This window comes from Peromyscus leucopus, chromosome 4 (assembly GCF_004664715.2).
Source record: "Peromyscus leucopus breed LL Stock chromosome 4, UCI_PerLeu_2.1, whole genome shotgun sequence".
In the NCBI taxonomy this organism is placed as follows: Eukaryota; Metazoa; Chordata; class Mammalia; order Rodentia; family Cricetidae; genus Peromyscus; species Peromyscus leucopus.
The window spans coordinates 4080516-4097440 of record NC_051066.1 but is presented as its reverse complement, the minus strand read 5'-3'; the positions used below and the strand labels follow the sequence as shown (position 1 = coordinate 4097440).

The window sequence follows — 16925 nt, the reverse complement described above, 5'->3', positions numbered from 1 at the left end:
AGATAGGATCTCTTACTGAATCTGGAACTAAGTAATTCAGCTAGGCGGGCGGGCCAGTGAGATCCAAGGATTGCCCTCCCCCCATCTTGTGCTGTGCCTGCTTTATGTAAGAGCTGGGTGTCTGAGTTCAGCTTCTCATGCCCATATGGCTATCTCCCTACTAGCCCTAAGAGTCTTGGTTATTTTCGGGAATTTTTATTAGATGAAAACTCAGAGATTTTTAAGTACCGTGATGTATAATAGTCAGTAGCATCTTACATTATTATGTGTTATGTATTAAGAAGTCTTCCATCTGTGTAAGGATTGCCCTCACAAGAGAAAACTGTACCCCCCTGGAAGGCAGGAAGGAAGCGGCCTGATGGTCCTGAGTCCAGTTAAAGCCTGAATTGTGTATTTGCTTCAGCAAATGATGTGACACCCTAGGCAGAAGAGGAGTGTACTTTTCACTGTGTCTCTGTGGAGTGTCACAGAGAGGAGAGGCCAAAGAGACTGAGGAGTGGTGGCTTATGTCGTGAGGGTGGCTAGAACCCATCTGCTGAGACACACAGAGCACAGCCTTCTCAGTTCACCTCATCTCAAGTTTTCAGTTTGCAGAGGGTAGAAATGTGACTTGGAAAACTGAGTTATCTGCCCTGATCACTCTGGAAGAGATGGGGCCCTTGCTTAATTCTCAGGAAAGGATTAAAATCCAAAAATAAAGATTAAAAAAAATGAGAAATAAAATAATAGCTCAGGAACCAAGCCTAGTCAGATGTTTTTTAAAAATACATTTCATTAGATTTCAGAATGGAAAACGGCATTTAAAATCGAATCCCCTTGTAGTTACCAAGTTTTCCCAGCTAGAGGAACAGTATCACTGAGCAAACATCCTAAAGATCTGTGCTGCTTTCCTGGAGGGAATTAGCCCAGTGATCTTTCAGCCTCTGGGCGTGATTGGCCCTGGGGAGCTTCCTGTGTTTTGATTTAAAGTTGGGGGCGGGCTGTTCACAGAGCATGCTGGTGACTGGGCCAGCTCCGCTGTCACTCAGCTTGCCTAGGACGGTGGTTTGAGGCGCTGGGAAGTTACTTAGGCACGGAGGCACTTGTAAAGATGCGGCTGTCAGAGGGAAGGGCACATGAATTTCAAGATGAACTTGGCTTTCCTCCCACTATTTGTGTTCTCCATGGCTCAGTTGTGACAGGACAGATTCGGAGTTAAGGTATGGTCCTTCTGTGTATAAAGAAAGGGCTTGGAAGGAGGAGGAGTCAGGTCTGCGAGTTCCTGTTTTCACAGTACCTCTTTTGTGAGCTCCACTGCTGCAGAAACCCGCGGTCTGCTGTCGTTCCGTGTGTTTAGTGCCCAGCACCGACATCTTGAACCACATGTCTGCCCTGCGTGCAGAGGCTGCGTGTACTTTGCTGGGACTTTAAGGGTTGTTGGTTAGGACAGGAGTACAGCAGGGCTTTTGTTCATTTTGAGCCACTAGAGCCTAGGGTGTATGTACTATTAGGATGTAAACTCCTATCTACAGTAACTGAGTGTCAAAAGATTGAAGGTGTGAGTATGTGGGGAGTGTGGGGAAAGGTAAGATTTGAGCATCTCTTGATCAAATTTACTGGTAGTAAAATAAAAGCTGACGAGGGCGCGTTGCCATGACTTCGTTCTCCATTTGAAAAGAGACCTCTCAAACAGAGGGCGTTCTTGTCTATCCAACAGGTCTCAGGCTTGAGAACCTCAGCATTTGTTGTTCAGGCTCTAACTGTTCTGACAGCCTCCCTCAGTCATTGTATTATCCGAGCAGTTGGGTAAGGCGGAATGAGTGGGAAGGCAGAACTACTGTGTGTATGATGTTGCCAAAGGAGGCCCCAGTCAAGACGTTTGATTGATCTGAGACTCAGGCTTACATTTGTGAAATGAAGGGTTAGATAGATCATTGGTTCTCTGGTTTCCCCCAGCACACCTGAGGAAGAGAATCCATTCTTTTCATGTGGCAGTGGCTGGAGAACGCCATCATTGTCAGGAGGCAGGGGTGTGTAGGCCATGGATAGTGTGAGAGGAATGTCTCTCACAGGCCCTGCATTGAATACTTGCTGCAATAAATGGTCTTTGAGCACCCTCACCATTCCCAGTTTAGTATATCTAAAAACAAAGTGTTTGAATAGAAGATAGCATGAAATAAACGTGAATTCTGAGTATTTGGTTATTACAAGCCTCCATTTTTCCCAAGAAACCTTTTAAAGTACATTCACATATATTTTTTTCACATTAAAAAGGCCTTAGTTATCTGTTATAAAACTCCCAACCCCAAAATTTTGTAAATATAAAAACCCATAAATAAAATCTCTTAGAGTCCTTGTACACAGACATAATGCTTATTTATGTTTTAGAATGTACTTTTGGATGTTCCTTGTTAATATACTGTCTTTCCATATAGTCAGTGCTCTGGAAACCTTTTTAAAAGACACATTTTAATTTATGCATAAAGCACTGAAATTTTCTCTATGACCTACCTTAATATTTTACACTTCCTGATCAGCTCTGATTTCTCATCTTATTTCAACTCATCCTAGGGTTTATCAAGAACCACTTACATGAAAATACTACAGGCCTAACTCAAGCAGATGCAATTGCCACATTTTATTTTCTATCCTTCCTTTTAAAATGTTGCTAAAGATTATTTTTTTAAGAGTTTTAAAAACTTAGGTTTTATTGATTTTTTTTCCCCTAAATTCAGTCCCACATGAAAGCCCAGAAAAGGGGTAAAGAACAGCATCTTGACATTATGAACAAGCAGTACACACAACTGGAGAGCCGCTTGGATGAGATCCTTTCTAGAATTGCCAAAGAGACTGAAGAGATCAAGGATCTTGAACAACAGCTTACTGATGGTGAGATTGAAGTGTGATTTAAGTGAATGGTCTCAGTGTTAGCAGAAGTTACTCAGACAGACAGTCTGGGACTTGGCTGGATACAGTCTGGGTATTAGTACTAATATTTGATAGGGAAATTTTGCTGAATTTATCCAGAATGTTTGATAAAATTTAAAGTATTTTGTATTATTATGGTTTGTTACATTGACGACTGGTAAGCATGAAGTCAGTATGATGAGGAAGAGCTGGTCATTGATTATCTTCTGTGGCATGAAATCCTTTCAGGAGCCAGTTGACGTTAGGAGACTCCTTGTCTAGTTACAGAAAGTGTGTGGAAAGAAGTCTGGGTCCACATTTGCAAGGCAGTTTTAAATGGGAACACTCTCAGAATAGTGGGGTAGTAATGAGAGCCTGCACTTAGTGTACAGCATGATTCCACCTCTGATTGCCACTTTGTGTGCCACCTTAAACCTGTGTATATCTTGAGAAGTAGCTGTGGAGACGAGTTTTTAAAGTATCCTGTAAAATAGCATGTATCAGCATATATTTTTAAGTCCTTACACAGAAATGTATGTGAATGGTGCTTTGCCTGCATGTATGTCTGTGTACCATGTGCATGTGGTGCCCATGGAATGTAGAAGAGATTGTCAGATCCCTGGGACTGAAGTTAACAGCCAGTTGTGAGCTGCCATGACAGGAGCCAGTTGCTCCTAACTGATGGGCCATTTCTCCAACCCCCATACCACATAGCACTTTGTTTGAACTTTCTTTTTAACTCTTCAGGGTATATATTTATGCTGACAGTCTGAAATTGGTGTTAGTCTCATTTATTGAGTGGTCTTGTTGTATATTCAGCAAGAACTCATAGTTTTAATATACCTTTTTTATTATTATAACAGAAATTAAATTTTTATAGCATTAGGCATTCTGTAGATGTTTGTCATTAATATGCTTATTTTATTGTATACATGCATAATATTATAGGAAATAAATTATCCTATCTTGAAAAATAAAGTAAATAAGAAACTTAGAATTTCACTCTGGGCTAAAAACCAATCACTAAGGAAACAAAGTACTTCTAAAATACATATTACCCCCTCTGTTTTAACCTTGCACAGGCCAAATAGCAGCAAATGAAGCTCTGAAGAAGGATTTAGAAGGTGTCATCAGTGGGTTGCAAGAGTACCTGGGGACCATCAAAGGCCAGGCAACTCAGGCTCAGAATGAATGCAGGAAGCTGCAGGGTGAGAAAGAGACATTGCTGCAGAGACTGACGGACGTCAAGCAGGAGAGGGATGAACTGGAAATAGTTGCCATGGATGCAGAAAATATGAGGAAGGTATGATTTCTTTCTTCCTGTTTGTTTGCACTTCGGAAGTAAATGCTGTCCAAATTTAGTTAGACACAGTGCCACTGTAAGTCACAAAAGGATTAGTGGCTCTTCGGTGTGTGTGTGTTTTCAAGTTGAGGACAATGACAACTACTATTTCTTATTCTGTATACTTGGAAGCGTTATTCTTTCTTTACCTAGAAAGATTATGCTAGCTTTGTTTCTGTCTCTCAAAGGTTGCCAAACAACTAAAGATTATGAAATTGTATCTACTCAAAGTGATCTATAAAATGTTTATGTTGGGTGTATGCAGTAAAATTATAGGAATAACATGGTTCATCTTACTGTTACTACTTGGTAACTGACATCGTTTTATAGCTGGTAGACATAAGGTTGTAAGTTAGACCTTTCATTTGTTGCCCATCCGCATCACTTTGAGAATTTCTCTGTGCTGTCTCAGTTCTCTTTTTCAGATAAAATCTTGCTACAGCTGGGTGGTGGTGGTGCATGCCTTTAATCACAGTACTTGAGAGGCAGAGGCAGGCAGATCTCTGTGAGTGTGAGGCCAGCCTGAGCTACAGAGTGAGTTCCAAGGCTACACAGAGAAACGCTGTCTCAAAATTAAAAAAAAAAAAAAAAATCTTAATATGTAGCTCAGGCTGGCCTTGAACTTGTGACTCTCCTGCCTCTACTACCTGAGTGCTGAGATTGTAGGTGTGTATCACCACACCAGCAGGAAGTGTAATTATTTGTCAATTTGCTGAATTTTAAAAAGTGTCTTCCTCCAAACTTTGTATTATGAAAATTTTCACATTTGCAGGAACATTGAAAGAGTGGTTAAATATCTCTGAGCCTACTTAGAGTAATACATATTTTGGTTTGGATTTTATAAATATATACGCTTTGTTCCTGCTCATAAGGTTTCAAACATCATACTTTCATATCACTCTTGTTAGTTTCTGACATCACTACAGTGAATGCCATTCTTACACCTAGGAAAACTGAGGGTACTTCCTTGGGGTCATCTAACGGTTAAACTACCTTCAGATTTTCCTACCTACCCCAAAAATGTCTTGTACAGTGGTGTGGGTGTGGTGTGGTGTGGTGTGGTGTGGTGTGGGTGTGGTGTGGGTGTGGTGTGGTGTGGTGTGGTGTGGGTGTGGTGTGGGTGTGGGGGCACATGCGCATGTGCCTGCTTGTGTGCATGAGTGCCTGCGCGGTCTAGGCAGGCGAAGCTTTGGATTGCTCTCCATTCTGTACTTGTGCTTGATGGGTTCCTTGTGCTGGTTTACTATTGGTGAAATTATTAAGGCCACTCCACATAGTTAAAAGGGAGGTTTATTTTGTGGGGTAACTTACAAGTGGAGGGATAGGTAAGAGGGTCTGGGAAAGGCATAGCACAGTCCAGCGGTGTTCTCTGGAGAACTCTGCTCGGTCTACCTCCAGCATCCAGGGTCCTGGAACCAAGAGAGGCTGGAGCATCCGGGTCTTGGGTCTTCAGGGCCCTCTTTCGGCCCTGCCTTGTAGGCGTGACAGTTACCGAAGCCTCAATGGTGGTTGGAACTTCCAGACCAAAGCTGGAATGGCTGCCCACTACAGTTTACTTTGTTCCTCTGTGCTCCATATTAAATAGTATCTTCTTTTAACTTCATTTTCCCTGAGTACTGGAGAGGTTACACACCCTTCATTTGTTCTTTGAAGTTCAGATTTCCTCAGCCTAATGGATTCCTAATGATATTCTTTGACCATTTTTTTCTTTTGTATTGGATCATCTTTCTTTTGTTAATGATTTGTAAGAATTCTTTGTATTTTGGATGTTAATCCTTTGTGGAATAGGTGCAATAACTGCAGTTATTCACAGTGGTTTAAGCTAATTCTTCCACACCCAAATAAATAGGCCCAAGTTGTGCACTAGCATACGAAGGCGTGTCAGTGTAGGAATCCAGTTTTGAAAGTGTTCTCCTTTCTTCAGTGGCTAACACTTGGTTGTTGGCAGCACTCTGCTCAGTCACTGCCATCTTAAGAATGCCAGTCCTTCCGTGTTCACACTGTGGTTTACTTAGAAAAGTGTGGACTTTGTCTTCAGAGATCTAGGTCCATAATGCACCTCCTTTTCCTAGCACCACGGTGATGTGGTCACTGAGATGGTTCTCCAGTTGCTTTCCTACAAACCGTGAGCTGCCTTCCAGGCCTGTTAGGAAGGTAGTGAAACACAAGGTCCAGGGAAGAACAGGCCTTACTTACACTTAGTTATTCTCTTTTTTTGTACACTTTCCCCACTCCTGTCTTTCTCATATGCTTGCAGAGTAGAGTGTCATTCAAATAGTTACTTGGAAACAGCATGTTGGTAACTTGGTGAATTTTCAGGACTTGGATATGCCAGCATGACACTCCATCCTGCTGTTCATAAATCTTTCTGTGCCAGGCAGTAGCGGTTGGCCAGCATTGGGTGCACAGGTTAGTTACAATGACTTGCAGGTGATCACACATTTAAACATGCTGCATTTAAACATGCTGCATCTTTGCAGGAACTTATAGAGCTAGAAAGTGCCCTCCGGGAGCAGCGTGAGGTGAATGCATCCCTGCAGCAAGCCCAAGGAGATCTCAGTGCCTACGAAGCTGAGCTGGAGACTCGGCTAAGACTAAAGGATGCTGAAGCCAGCCAGCTCAAGGGAGAGCTGGAGAAACTCAAAAGGCTCACTCAGGTAAGTGGAGCATATGCCAAGTATAGACTAAGCAGCCTGTGATAGCATCTCACTATGTAGTGTAGCCTAGGCTGGCCTGGGATTCATGGAAATCACCCTTTCTCAGCTTTGTAGTGCTCGGATTACAGGCATGAGCCACCAATCACACCTGGCGTAATCCTAATAGTAAATATTTTTAATATAATGGATATGAATTGGTGGAACATGTCAGAGAATATATTTTGGGAGTCTGGCATTCTGAATTCAAACATTACCCCTATGTTAAATGTGGGCACATCATCATTTCAGGGCTCTGAGCCTCCCAGCCTGTTCCTCTGTTAGATAGGAGATGATGAGATAAAGGAGATAATGGAGATAATGGACATTAAAGCCCTTGGTATAGTTAGATTTGATAAAATCCTAGTTTTCCTTTCTCAGAATAGCTCGAAGACCTTCTTTTTAAGTTAATGTTAGATTTTAGTTTGCTGTTTCCTTTTATGATTGAAAGATCCATTTCTTGGTTATACTTGCAAATTAGAGAAAACAATATTCATCCAATAAGTATTCATTTGCCTCTGAGGACCTGTCTTGGGGAGTTGATAGTCCAGCACATGAAACAGGTGAGAGAGAGAAAGAGGTGACCACCCTTTAGAAATGAAGTCTCAGCTGTGACCTGGAGGGTGAGTGGGTAGGCTGTGGGCACAGGGAGGGTCAGGAGTGAAAGGGACAGAGAAGGGAGGGGTGAGTGACCTTGCAGAAGAATCTTCAGACCTAAGGGCAAAAGAAGAGTGAGGAAAGAGGGTAAATTTAATATAAGAAGGTAGAGGGAGGTCAGCTGTGCATAGTATTTATCAGAGCAAAAAATACAGTTTGGGCTGGGTGATGGTGGCAGAGGCAGGCAAATCTCTGGGTTCGAGGCCAGTCTGGTCTACAGAGCTAGTCCCAGGACAGCCAGGGCTACATAGAGAAACCCTAACTCAAAAAATAAAAAAAGAAAGAAAGAAAAAGAAGATACAATTTGGGGAGCTGAAAAGATAGCTCAGCGTTTAAGAACATTAACAGAGGACCAGAATGGATTCTCAGCACCCACATGGTGGCTCACAACTGATTATAACTCCAGTTCCAGGGAATTAGATGCTCTCTTCTGACCTCTGCAAGTGCCAGATATGCATATAGTCTACAGACATCCATGCCAGCAAACACGTAGACACATAAAATAATAAATAAAGCATAAAGGCACATGCTGAGAGTGTCCTGTGATTAGGAAAGGAACTGAGAATAGGACTTGTACTGTAGTGGTTAACGATCTGTTCTTCACTCTCCAGAGGTTAGCATCTTGCCAAGAATTAGGATTGCATTTTCAAGAGCTTTAAGTTTTACAAGACCCTTGGCAGGATCAGAGTAACAGAAAACAGCAGGTTGGGGAAAATAAAATACAAGTGAATACTTTTAAAAAAAAAAAAAAAAAAAAAGTAAATAAAATTTCTAAATGCCATTTCTTTAAACTTTTTTTCAAGTCCTCCCTAACTAGTCTGAACGATGCTATCTTTTGTACTTCTACTTTGATTTTTGGTTAAGTCTTGACAAAAATGTTAGAAGATCTTGATGTTCACTTGTCATTGAAAGCAGTACTCTACCCTTAACCATCAGGATTGGGCTTCAGGCCATGTAGAAAATACAGAGCATGGAGGCTCTGGTCTCTCGTGTTGCTATACTGTGGTTACATGAAACCATTTGTGAAGCTTGTGAGATGCAGAGTCCATAGATGTTCTGACCTGTCAATCTGAGATGGGGTCTGGCCGTCTGCTCTTTTGTTTTGTCCTTCCTTCCTTTTCTCTCTCCTTCTTCCCTCCCTCCCTTCCTCCCTCCCTCCCTACTTCTTTTTATCTGTCCCCTCTCTCCACCCCTTCTCCCCCACTTTCTTTTTTTAATTTAATTTTATTTATTTATGTATTTATGAATTTATTAATGCATTTATTTATTTATTTATTTATTTATTTATTTATTTATTTATTTGTTATGTATACAGTGTTCTGCTTACATGCATGCTTGCAGGCCAGAAGAGGGCACCAGATCTCATTATGGATGTTGTGAGCCACCATGTGGTTGCTGGGAATTGAACTCAGGACCTCTGGAAGAACAGCCAGTGCTCTTAACCGCTGAGCCCTCCCCCTCTTTCTTTCTTCTGTCTGTCTGTCTGTCTGTCTCTCCCCCTCTCTCCAAGTTCTCATTTTGTAGCCCCAGGCCACCCTCTCACTACTCCTGCCTCAGCCTTCCAAGTGCCGGGATTACAAACCAGGCCTCACGTGCTGCTTCCTTGGCTGTCTGTGCACCACATGCGTTCCTGGTACCTGCGAAGGCCAGACGTGTCTAATGCCTGGACCTGAGGTTACAGATGGTCGTGAGCCACCATGTGGGTGCTGGGAATTGAACCCAGGACTTCTGGAAGAGCAGCCAGCTGAGCCATCTCTCCATCCCCCTCACTTTTAATAAATATGAAATTATTTTGATACCGGTGTTTGAGGGCCACAGTTTGCTTTTAAAGATTGGTATTAGAGACTGCCCTGAAGATTCTGATGGTCTATCCAGGCTGAGCTAATTCTGATGTGAATTCCTCACATGTAGTCAGAGTGACATGTGGAAAGTGACCTCGGGTTTTAACTTCAGAGTATTAATGTACAGCTATAGTCATGGTGTGTGTGCACATGTAAACATACCTATGCGTTTGGGATCATAAACTGTGACCATTTTTCACTTTGATACCATTGCTTCCTCTGACACCAGCTAGAGCAGTCTGTGCTTCAGACAGAACTGGAGAAGGAAAGAGAGTCCCTCAGGGATGTCCTGGGCAAAGCCCAGTCCTCAGAAGAGAAGCACCAGGAGAACAGCAAGCTCCGCACACAGCTTACAAAGTTGCAGGTAAAGACCTGAGCTCGTGGAGCACCCAGAGCTGTGGTGACTTGACTCAGGCGTTAACAGCCTGCTCTAACATGCACTACGCAGCGTGAACTGTTAGGTGAGAATGAACTCTGGAGGAGTCACACCAGAGCCTCTGCGTCTTCCTAATGCTGCTTTTCATTAACTGGATTAGCCAGGATCTGTCAACTCTCCTCTGTGAAAGCAGCTGCTTGCCTGCTTCCTAGGAACTGTCAGCAGACCGAGCTAAGACTGCTTGATCGGTGCACCCTCTCCATTGAAATGTCTCCCAATTAAAAACAGTTCTCACAGTCTTCTCAGTAAAGGTGCAATTAAAAATATAATCAGTTTTTCATCCATGTGTGTGTGGGGTGTGTGTGTGTGTGTGTGTGTGTGTGTGTGTGTGTGTGTGTGTATGTATGTGTGTGTGTTTGTGTTTGCAGTCTTTACTGGATTAATTTTTATTTTTAGTATGAAAGTTTAAGATGATCACAAAAACAAAATAACCCCATGACCTTTTATCCATTGCCTGTTTTATACAATTTTTTTAACCTATTGGTGGTTTTTTTTTTCCTCGAGACAGGGTTTCTTTGTGTAGCTTTGTGCCTTTCCTGGAACTCACTCTGTAGCCCAGGTTGGCCTCAACTCACAGAGATCTACCTGCCTCTGCCTCCCGAGTGCTGGGATTAAAGGTGTGTGCCACCACCACCTGGCTACAATTTTTTTTTAATGTACATTGGTGTTTTGCCTGAATGTGTGTCTGTATGAGGGTGTCAGATCCCCTGGAACTGGGGTTACACACAATTGTAAGCTGCTATGTGGGTTCTGGGACTTGAAACCAGGTCCTCTGGAAGAGCAGCCAGTGTGCTTAACTGCTGAGCCATCTCTCCAGCCCTGTTTTATACAGTTATTAATATTGTTTCATTTAGTTCTTTTTCTTTGAAATATTTTAAAGAAAAATTCAAGTCTGGAGGCAGAGGCAGGTAGATCTTTGTGAGTTCTGGACCAGCTGGTCTATATGTAATGAGTTCCAGAACAATAGGACTACATAGTGAAACGTCTCAAAAAGAAAAGAAAAGCCCAATATATTTTCACCTAGAAATACTTAATATTTCTTAATATTAATCTCTTACTGGAAAGAACTAAAATCAAGTCTTCAGGGGCCTTTCTCTAAAGTGTAAACTGAAGTCCACTTTACAACCTGGCCTTACCATGGTTTGCCTTGGTTAGGATTAGATCCTACTTGGCCTTCTAGCCTCCTGATGGAGAGTATAGCTTTTACCCTCTACCTTTATCTTTCTCAAATGTCAATTTGATAGGATGAGTAGACAAACCAAAGTATGCATACCACCAAAGTCCAACTTGGTGAACCAATGGATGTTTATTGGTGTTAACACAGGAATGTGGGTGAGGAGTCACTTACTGGAATGTGGGTGAGGGGTTCCTTACAGGAATGTGGGTGAGGGGTCCCTTACAGGAGCAGAAATGACTCACAGACAGCTGCATCACCAATGCCCACCTGCGCACAGGTGACAGCTCACAGAAGCTGGGAGCCTGGAGCACACTGCACAGCCTGCAGGCAGCTCAACAGGTTGAAGAGTGTCCTTCCTGAGCGACCGGTCTATACCTCTTCCCGGCAGCTCAGCTGGTTTCTGCTATTCCTAGACAGCTGCTCTGGTCTCAGTCTTCTTTGCAGCCCAACTTACTTGGCTGAGAGGTTTTCTCAGCTTCTATTGCTTACTCTGGCGGGGAGGGGCCTAGTGAATCTGGTCAGTTTCAGGGAGTTTGTGAAGCTATTTTGAGCTGTTTACATTCCTGCTTAAGGTACTTCCCTACAGGATGGAATATTTCAATCTAGAAGGAAACTGTCAACACAAAACTTGCTGAGAATCAAAGTTATTGATCACTCTTTTAGGGGCTCAATAGCTCTCATATTTATTTCTTCTTCCTAATTCTCTGTGTATCATATTTAACACGACCTGAACCCCAGTCCTGAGTTTATGTATTGTTTCAGGTCCAACTCTTTTACAGACTTTATATGTACTATATCCAGCTTTAAACTATGAAGATAGTAAGAGCCTATTTTTCTGGCTCTCAGTGGGTTGGCTGGTCTTGAGTCAGATCCCATAGGGCCAAGATTAGGCTATAGAGAGGTCCTTGATTTATGATGGGGTTATGTCCTGACAAACCCACTACAAGTGGGAAATAACATGAAAATACCTTTACTATGCCTAAGCTGAATATCATACTATGGCCCAACTATCCTTAAATGTGCTTAGAATACATGTATTTAGTCTAGTAAGGAAAAGTTACCTTAACATAAAGCTTATTTTATAATAAAATGTTGGCCATCTGTTGTTACTTATTGGAAACATGATGACATTCAAAAACACAAGACTGTAAAAAACATGGCCTCTGGGTGCACTATAGAGGTATTACCCTGGTAGCCTGGCTAGTCCGGGAGCTGGGTCTCCTTGCCTCCACACAGTATCAGGAGAGAACAGTTGAAAACCCATAAAGTGGGGGAGGACACTGTGGTTCAGGGTACTGGGAGGGAGGGTACAGATCAGACCTAGATGCCGTGGGTACTTAAAATGCATTTGCCATTTTAGATCCTCCTTGTAACTAGTGGTGCTGCCCTGGATTTGAAATAGAGTAATCCCTAGGGTATTACAGGCATTCAAGGGACTAGCACTCGTCTATCTCTTAGGATATACAACATTTTTCTTTATATTGTGGGGACATTTTAACAATTCTTTTTATTTGACAGAGGTACCATATGAATTTCATTCTGTGGTCAAGATATGCTCTTGCAAACTGTTAGTAATGAATCTGTTGGCAGATAACACATCTTCTCCATTTCCCCCCTACACACAGGATGACAACAGCCTATTAAAGCAGCAGCTAAAAGATTTCCAGAACCACCTCAACCATGTGGTTGATGGTCTGATTCATCCAGAAGAAGTGGCAGCTCGTGTAGATGAGCTAAGGAGAAAGTTGAAACTAGGAGCTGGAGAAATGAGGTAAGGAGAAGCAGGACCCCCAAGTTAGAGTGAGCCTTCCCACCTCAGAGCTGTGCCTGAGACCAGCCATGAGCTCCCCGTCCTCAGTCTTTGTAGTACTAACTGATGTTTCTGAAAGACAGTGATGCAGGATTGCTTCATTCTAATAACAGCATAAAGGTATTTGTTTAAGAATCTTTCTTGACAGTTCATCCGATAGAAGAGTATGCATTTTCAGTAGAGAATGAGTACAAAACAGGATAACCTCAAATTTGTGGACACGTGTTCTTAGCCTGTGTCTTCAGAGTGGCCACAGTGATTTGATACAGTGATTTGCTCTTAGGAGGTCTTGAGCAAAATGCTGCAATTGACAACAGTCCCTTTGCACAGTACTTCCTACTCTTCATTTTGACATGTTTGCATCAAATTAAATGTCACATTTATACCTTCTTGTTTTTTCTCCTTAGAATCCACAGTCCTTCAGATATCTTGGGGAAAAGTCTCGCTGATCTACAGAAACAATTCAGTGAAATCCTTGCACAATCCCAGTGGGAAAAAGAGGAAGCACAAGTTCGAGAGAGGAAACTCCATGAAGAAATGGTTCTCCAGCAGGAGAGACTGGCAAATGGACAAGAGGAGTTCAGGCAGGCCTGCGAAAGAGCGCTTGAGGCCAGAGTAAGAAAGGGCAGAGACAGCCAGAGGGGGACCCTCAGCACATGCTGATGTCTTCAGCGTGTGATTGAGCACACCCTTGTTATTTTCACTCAGAACTAGTCTGTGACTGAAATCCAGTCCTGAGTGTGGTTATTGATGCCAAAATCAGACCTGTTTGTACCAGTGCTTTCCTTGTTTTGGAAGCACATGAGAGATACTTTACAGTGGACAGATTAAATAATACCACATTGCTAAAGTATAGTGTGGTGCCAGAATCTTGAGTTCTTTTTAACCTACTGATGTTCACATTGAGGCAAGCATTCAAATCCCAGAGAACAAGATAAAAACATCTATGGTCGCTATTTAGTATAAAATCTTGTTATATTTATATTCCCTGGTAAGGAAACCATAGCTCCATAACACTTTTATTTTGCTTAAAATACACATATATTTATATGTTTGTATGCTTACATATATGTTTGGTCACATGTGTTTGTATGTATACACATGTTTTTATGTACACACACACACACACACACACACACACGAGGCCTGTGATCCTATCACTTGGAAGATGTAGGTAGGGGTGTCACAAGTTCAAAGCTGGCTTGGGCTGTGTACCAAGAGCCTGTCTCAAAAAAAAAAAAAAAGAGAGAGAGAGAGAGAGAGAGAGAGAGAGAGAGAGAGAGAGAGAGAGAGAGAGGGAGAGGGAGAGAAAGAAAAGAAAAGAAAAAGTTCTTCATTTTATTTCCTCACAGATTAAGTTTGATAAAAGGCAACATAATGCAAGAATCCAGCAATTAGAAAATGAAATTCACTATTTGCAAGAAAACCTAAAAAGTATGGAAGAAATCCAAGGCCTTACAGACCTCCAGCTTCAGGAAGCAGATGAAGAAAAGGAAAGAATTCTGGCCCAACTCCAGGAGTTAGAGAAAAAGGTGGGGAACCTAGAAGAGTAAGAGACCTGCTTCTCAGGTCCTGCCCCTGGTGACAGAGTCAGTGGTAGAATACCCATTCAGCTCTCTGCTGCTGGCACCGTGCTGAGGCTGACCTCACAGCTGGGTGCTTGTTACTCAGTTGTGGGCCTGAGACTCTCCTGATACAGGGAAACAAGAGACTTGGAAATAGGAGAACTCGCCTTAGGGTCATGTAGGTGACACTTAACAAATGATAATGGGGTAAGCTCGCCACCTTAGACACACTTTGGCCACCTGGGTCCATCCTCTTCCTCTCCTTTCCAATGCCCTGGCCTCTCTGATGGCCTTTGTCCATCTCCCTTCCCCATCCCCATGTCATCTCCACAGTCACACTCAGAAACTCACTCAGCACTTCTGAAACTACAGACTGAAGCCTGTTGTCTTCCTAAGCTCCTCATGTTAATGCTTTTTCAGCCTTCTCGAGCTTCTGTTCACTGGCCTCCAGCTTTTCAATCTCTTCCAGCCTCAAGTCCACAGCCAGCTGCTAAGTCTTTTTGTCACCAAGAAGTAGCTTCAAGTCCCTCTTCTTTTTCTCCTAGCTCGCTTCCCCTGACAAAACTGAGATCACTGCTTTCTTGGGGTCTGCATGGTCCTGGGGGAGGTGGAATATCCTTCTCCAGCACAGTAATATCACTACAGTCTCACTGTCACGTGTCACGTGGCATCATTCTTCACTGTAAGCTCGCCTCCCATCTTGCTGTTTGGTCTGTCCCTCTCCACATCTGCCATCTCTTCTTCATCTCAGTGAGTGATTTACCCCATAGGAACCCTCCAGTCTCCAAGTCTGTTGACTTCCATCTCCCTCTAGCCAGTCTCCTGCTCAGCTGCTGGGCTACCGAGCCAATTTCTCCATTCTACACATGACCCTATTCCACAGAGCAACCAGTCCACCCTCTGTGAAATGGGGAAATGGCTGTAGTCAGTCCAACCTCCTCTCTCAACCTCCACTGTTAAAGACCAAGTCTTTGAAACCTAAGACCCTGACCCATTCAATAGTCTCAAAAATGTCAAGGTCTTCATTATCGTATATCCAAGCCTGATACAGTTACTTTGAAAGCTTTGTCCATCTGCTATGGTTCCTAGAAATAAGGTTGGGTTTGGAAGGTTGCTTGTTTCAATATTATTCATTTGTTTTCATGTGTATGGGTATTTTATCACCACGTGTGCTCCGGGTACCCACTGAAGCCAGAAGAGGGTGTTGGATTCCCAGGAACTTGAGTTACAGATGGCTGTGAGCTGCTATGTGGGCTCCGGGAATCCAACCTTGGTCTTTTGGAACAGTATCTAGTGCTCATGACCTCTAAGCCATCTTTCCAGTCCAAGATTCTTAACTAAGAAAAGAATTATTTCAAAAATCTTAAGTATTTGGGGAGCTGGAGAGATGATTTAGCTGTTGGGAGCAGTGCTGGCCATCATGAGGACCAGAGACAATCAACCCTCACAACAGACTGGACTCCTCCATACACCTGCAGTCAGAGCTGTGAGGGAAGCTGAAACAAGAGGATGGCTAGGACTTGCTGGCTACAGCCTAGCTGAGAAACACAAGCCCCAAGAAAGATTCTGTCTCAAAGGACTGAGAGGGACACACATACACACACACACACACACACACACACACACACACACACACACACACAGTTTTTGCCTAGTATGCATCAGGTATTATTCTAGACATGGGCATGTTGCAAGGAACAGCTCCTGGCCCTCTTGGAGCTTATATCTTAATTTATTGCCTCTCAGCTATGATTCTCTTACTTTAGAAGAGGCGTGAAGACGCCAAATCTCAGGAGCAGTTCCTTGGTCTAGATCAAGAGCTGAAGAGTCTGAAGAAAGCTGTGGCTGCTTCTGATAAACTAGCTGCAGCTGAGCTCACCATCGCCAAAGACCAGCTCAAGTCTCTGCATGGAACCGTCATGAGAATTAATCAGGAGCGAGCAGAGGTTAGTCCATAAAGTTTGGACATCTTCACCAGCTCTGTCTCAAAAACGCAGCAGCATACATATTGATCCTTGTTGCAGACTTTGGTCATACAAACTGCTGTGATACTCTGCTTTTCTTTCTTTCTTTTTTTCTTTATTTGGTGTTTTGAAACAGGGTTTTCTCTGTATAGTTTTGGTGCCTGTCCTGGATCTCACTCATGTAGATCAGGCTAGCCTCAAACTCAGAGAGATCCACTTGGCTCTGCCTCCTGAGTGCTGGGATTAAAGGTGTGTGCTGCCACCACCTGACGATACTCTGCTTTTCTTAAGACCCAGTGATTTTATATCATAATGGGGGCTATCTGGGCCCCAGATTGTACTGAGTTCTGAAAGGAACCATCAAATGAATAGTAAAAGCTAGCAGTCTCCTTAGAGAAGTCACTGTCCGTACATGCTTGGATTGAAGTTTTGAAAGCTCCCCATACAGTCCCTCTGAGCCTCAAGTTTTGTCTTTCTTTTCTTTTTTATGGTTGTTTGTTTGTTTGAGATAGGATCTCTCAATGTAGCCCTGGCTGTCCTGGAACTGGCTATGT

The 16925-nt window shown here is 42.9% G+C and overlaps 1 protein-coding gene across 15 annotated transcripts in view; it reads left to right on the top strand.

Moving 5' to 3' along the window:
• Cntrl (centriolin) overlaps positions 1 to 16925 on the top strand; it is an 88546-nt gene that overhangs the window by 29332 nt on the left and 42289 nt on the right. For 10 of the 15 annotated variants that reach the window (XR_005091297.1, XM_037204495.1, XM_028886089.2 and 7 more), the window contains 8 exons: positions 2715 to 2868; positions 3969 to 4189; positions 6709 to 6885; positions 9649 to 9783; positions 12658 to 12803; positions 13250 to 13457; positions 14195 to 14374; positions 16174 to 16353. Coding sequence is in view for 14 of the 15 variants with exons in the window: in XM_037204495.1 (XP_037060390.1) it covers positions 2715 to 2868; positions 3969 to 4189; positions 6709 to 6885; positions 9649 to 9783; positions 12658 to 12803; positions 13250 to 13457; positions 14195 to 14374; positions 16174 to 16353 (1401 nt within the window). In the remaining variant the exon portion in view is untranslated. Of the gene's footprint in view, positions 1 to 10; positions 1200 to 2714; positions 2869 to 3968; positions 4190 to 6708; positions 6886 to 9648; positions 9784 to 12657; positions 12804 to 13249; positions 13458 to 14194; positions 14375 to 16173; positions 16354 to 16925 lie in introns of those variants that run through there. The other 5 variants (XM_028886086.1, XM_028886088.1, XM_037204503.1 and 2 more) reach the window with 4 other exon arrangements.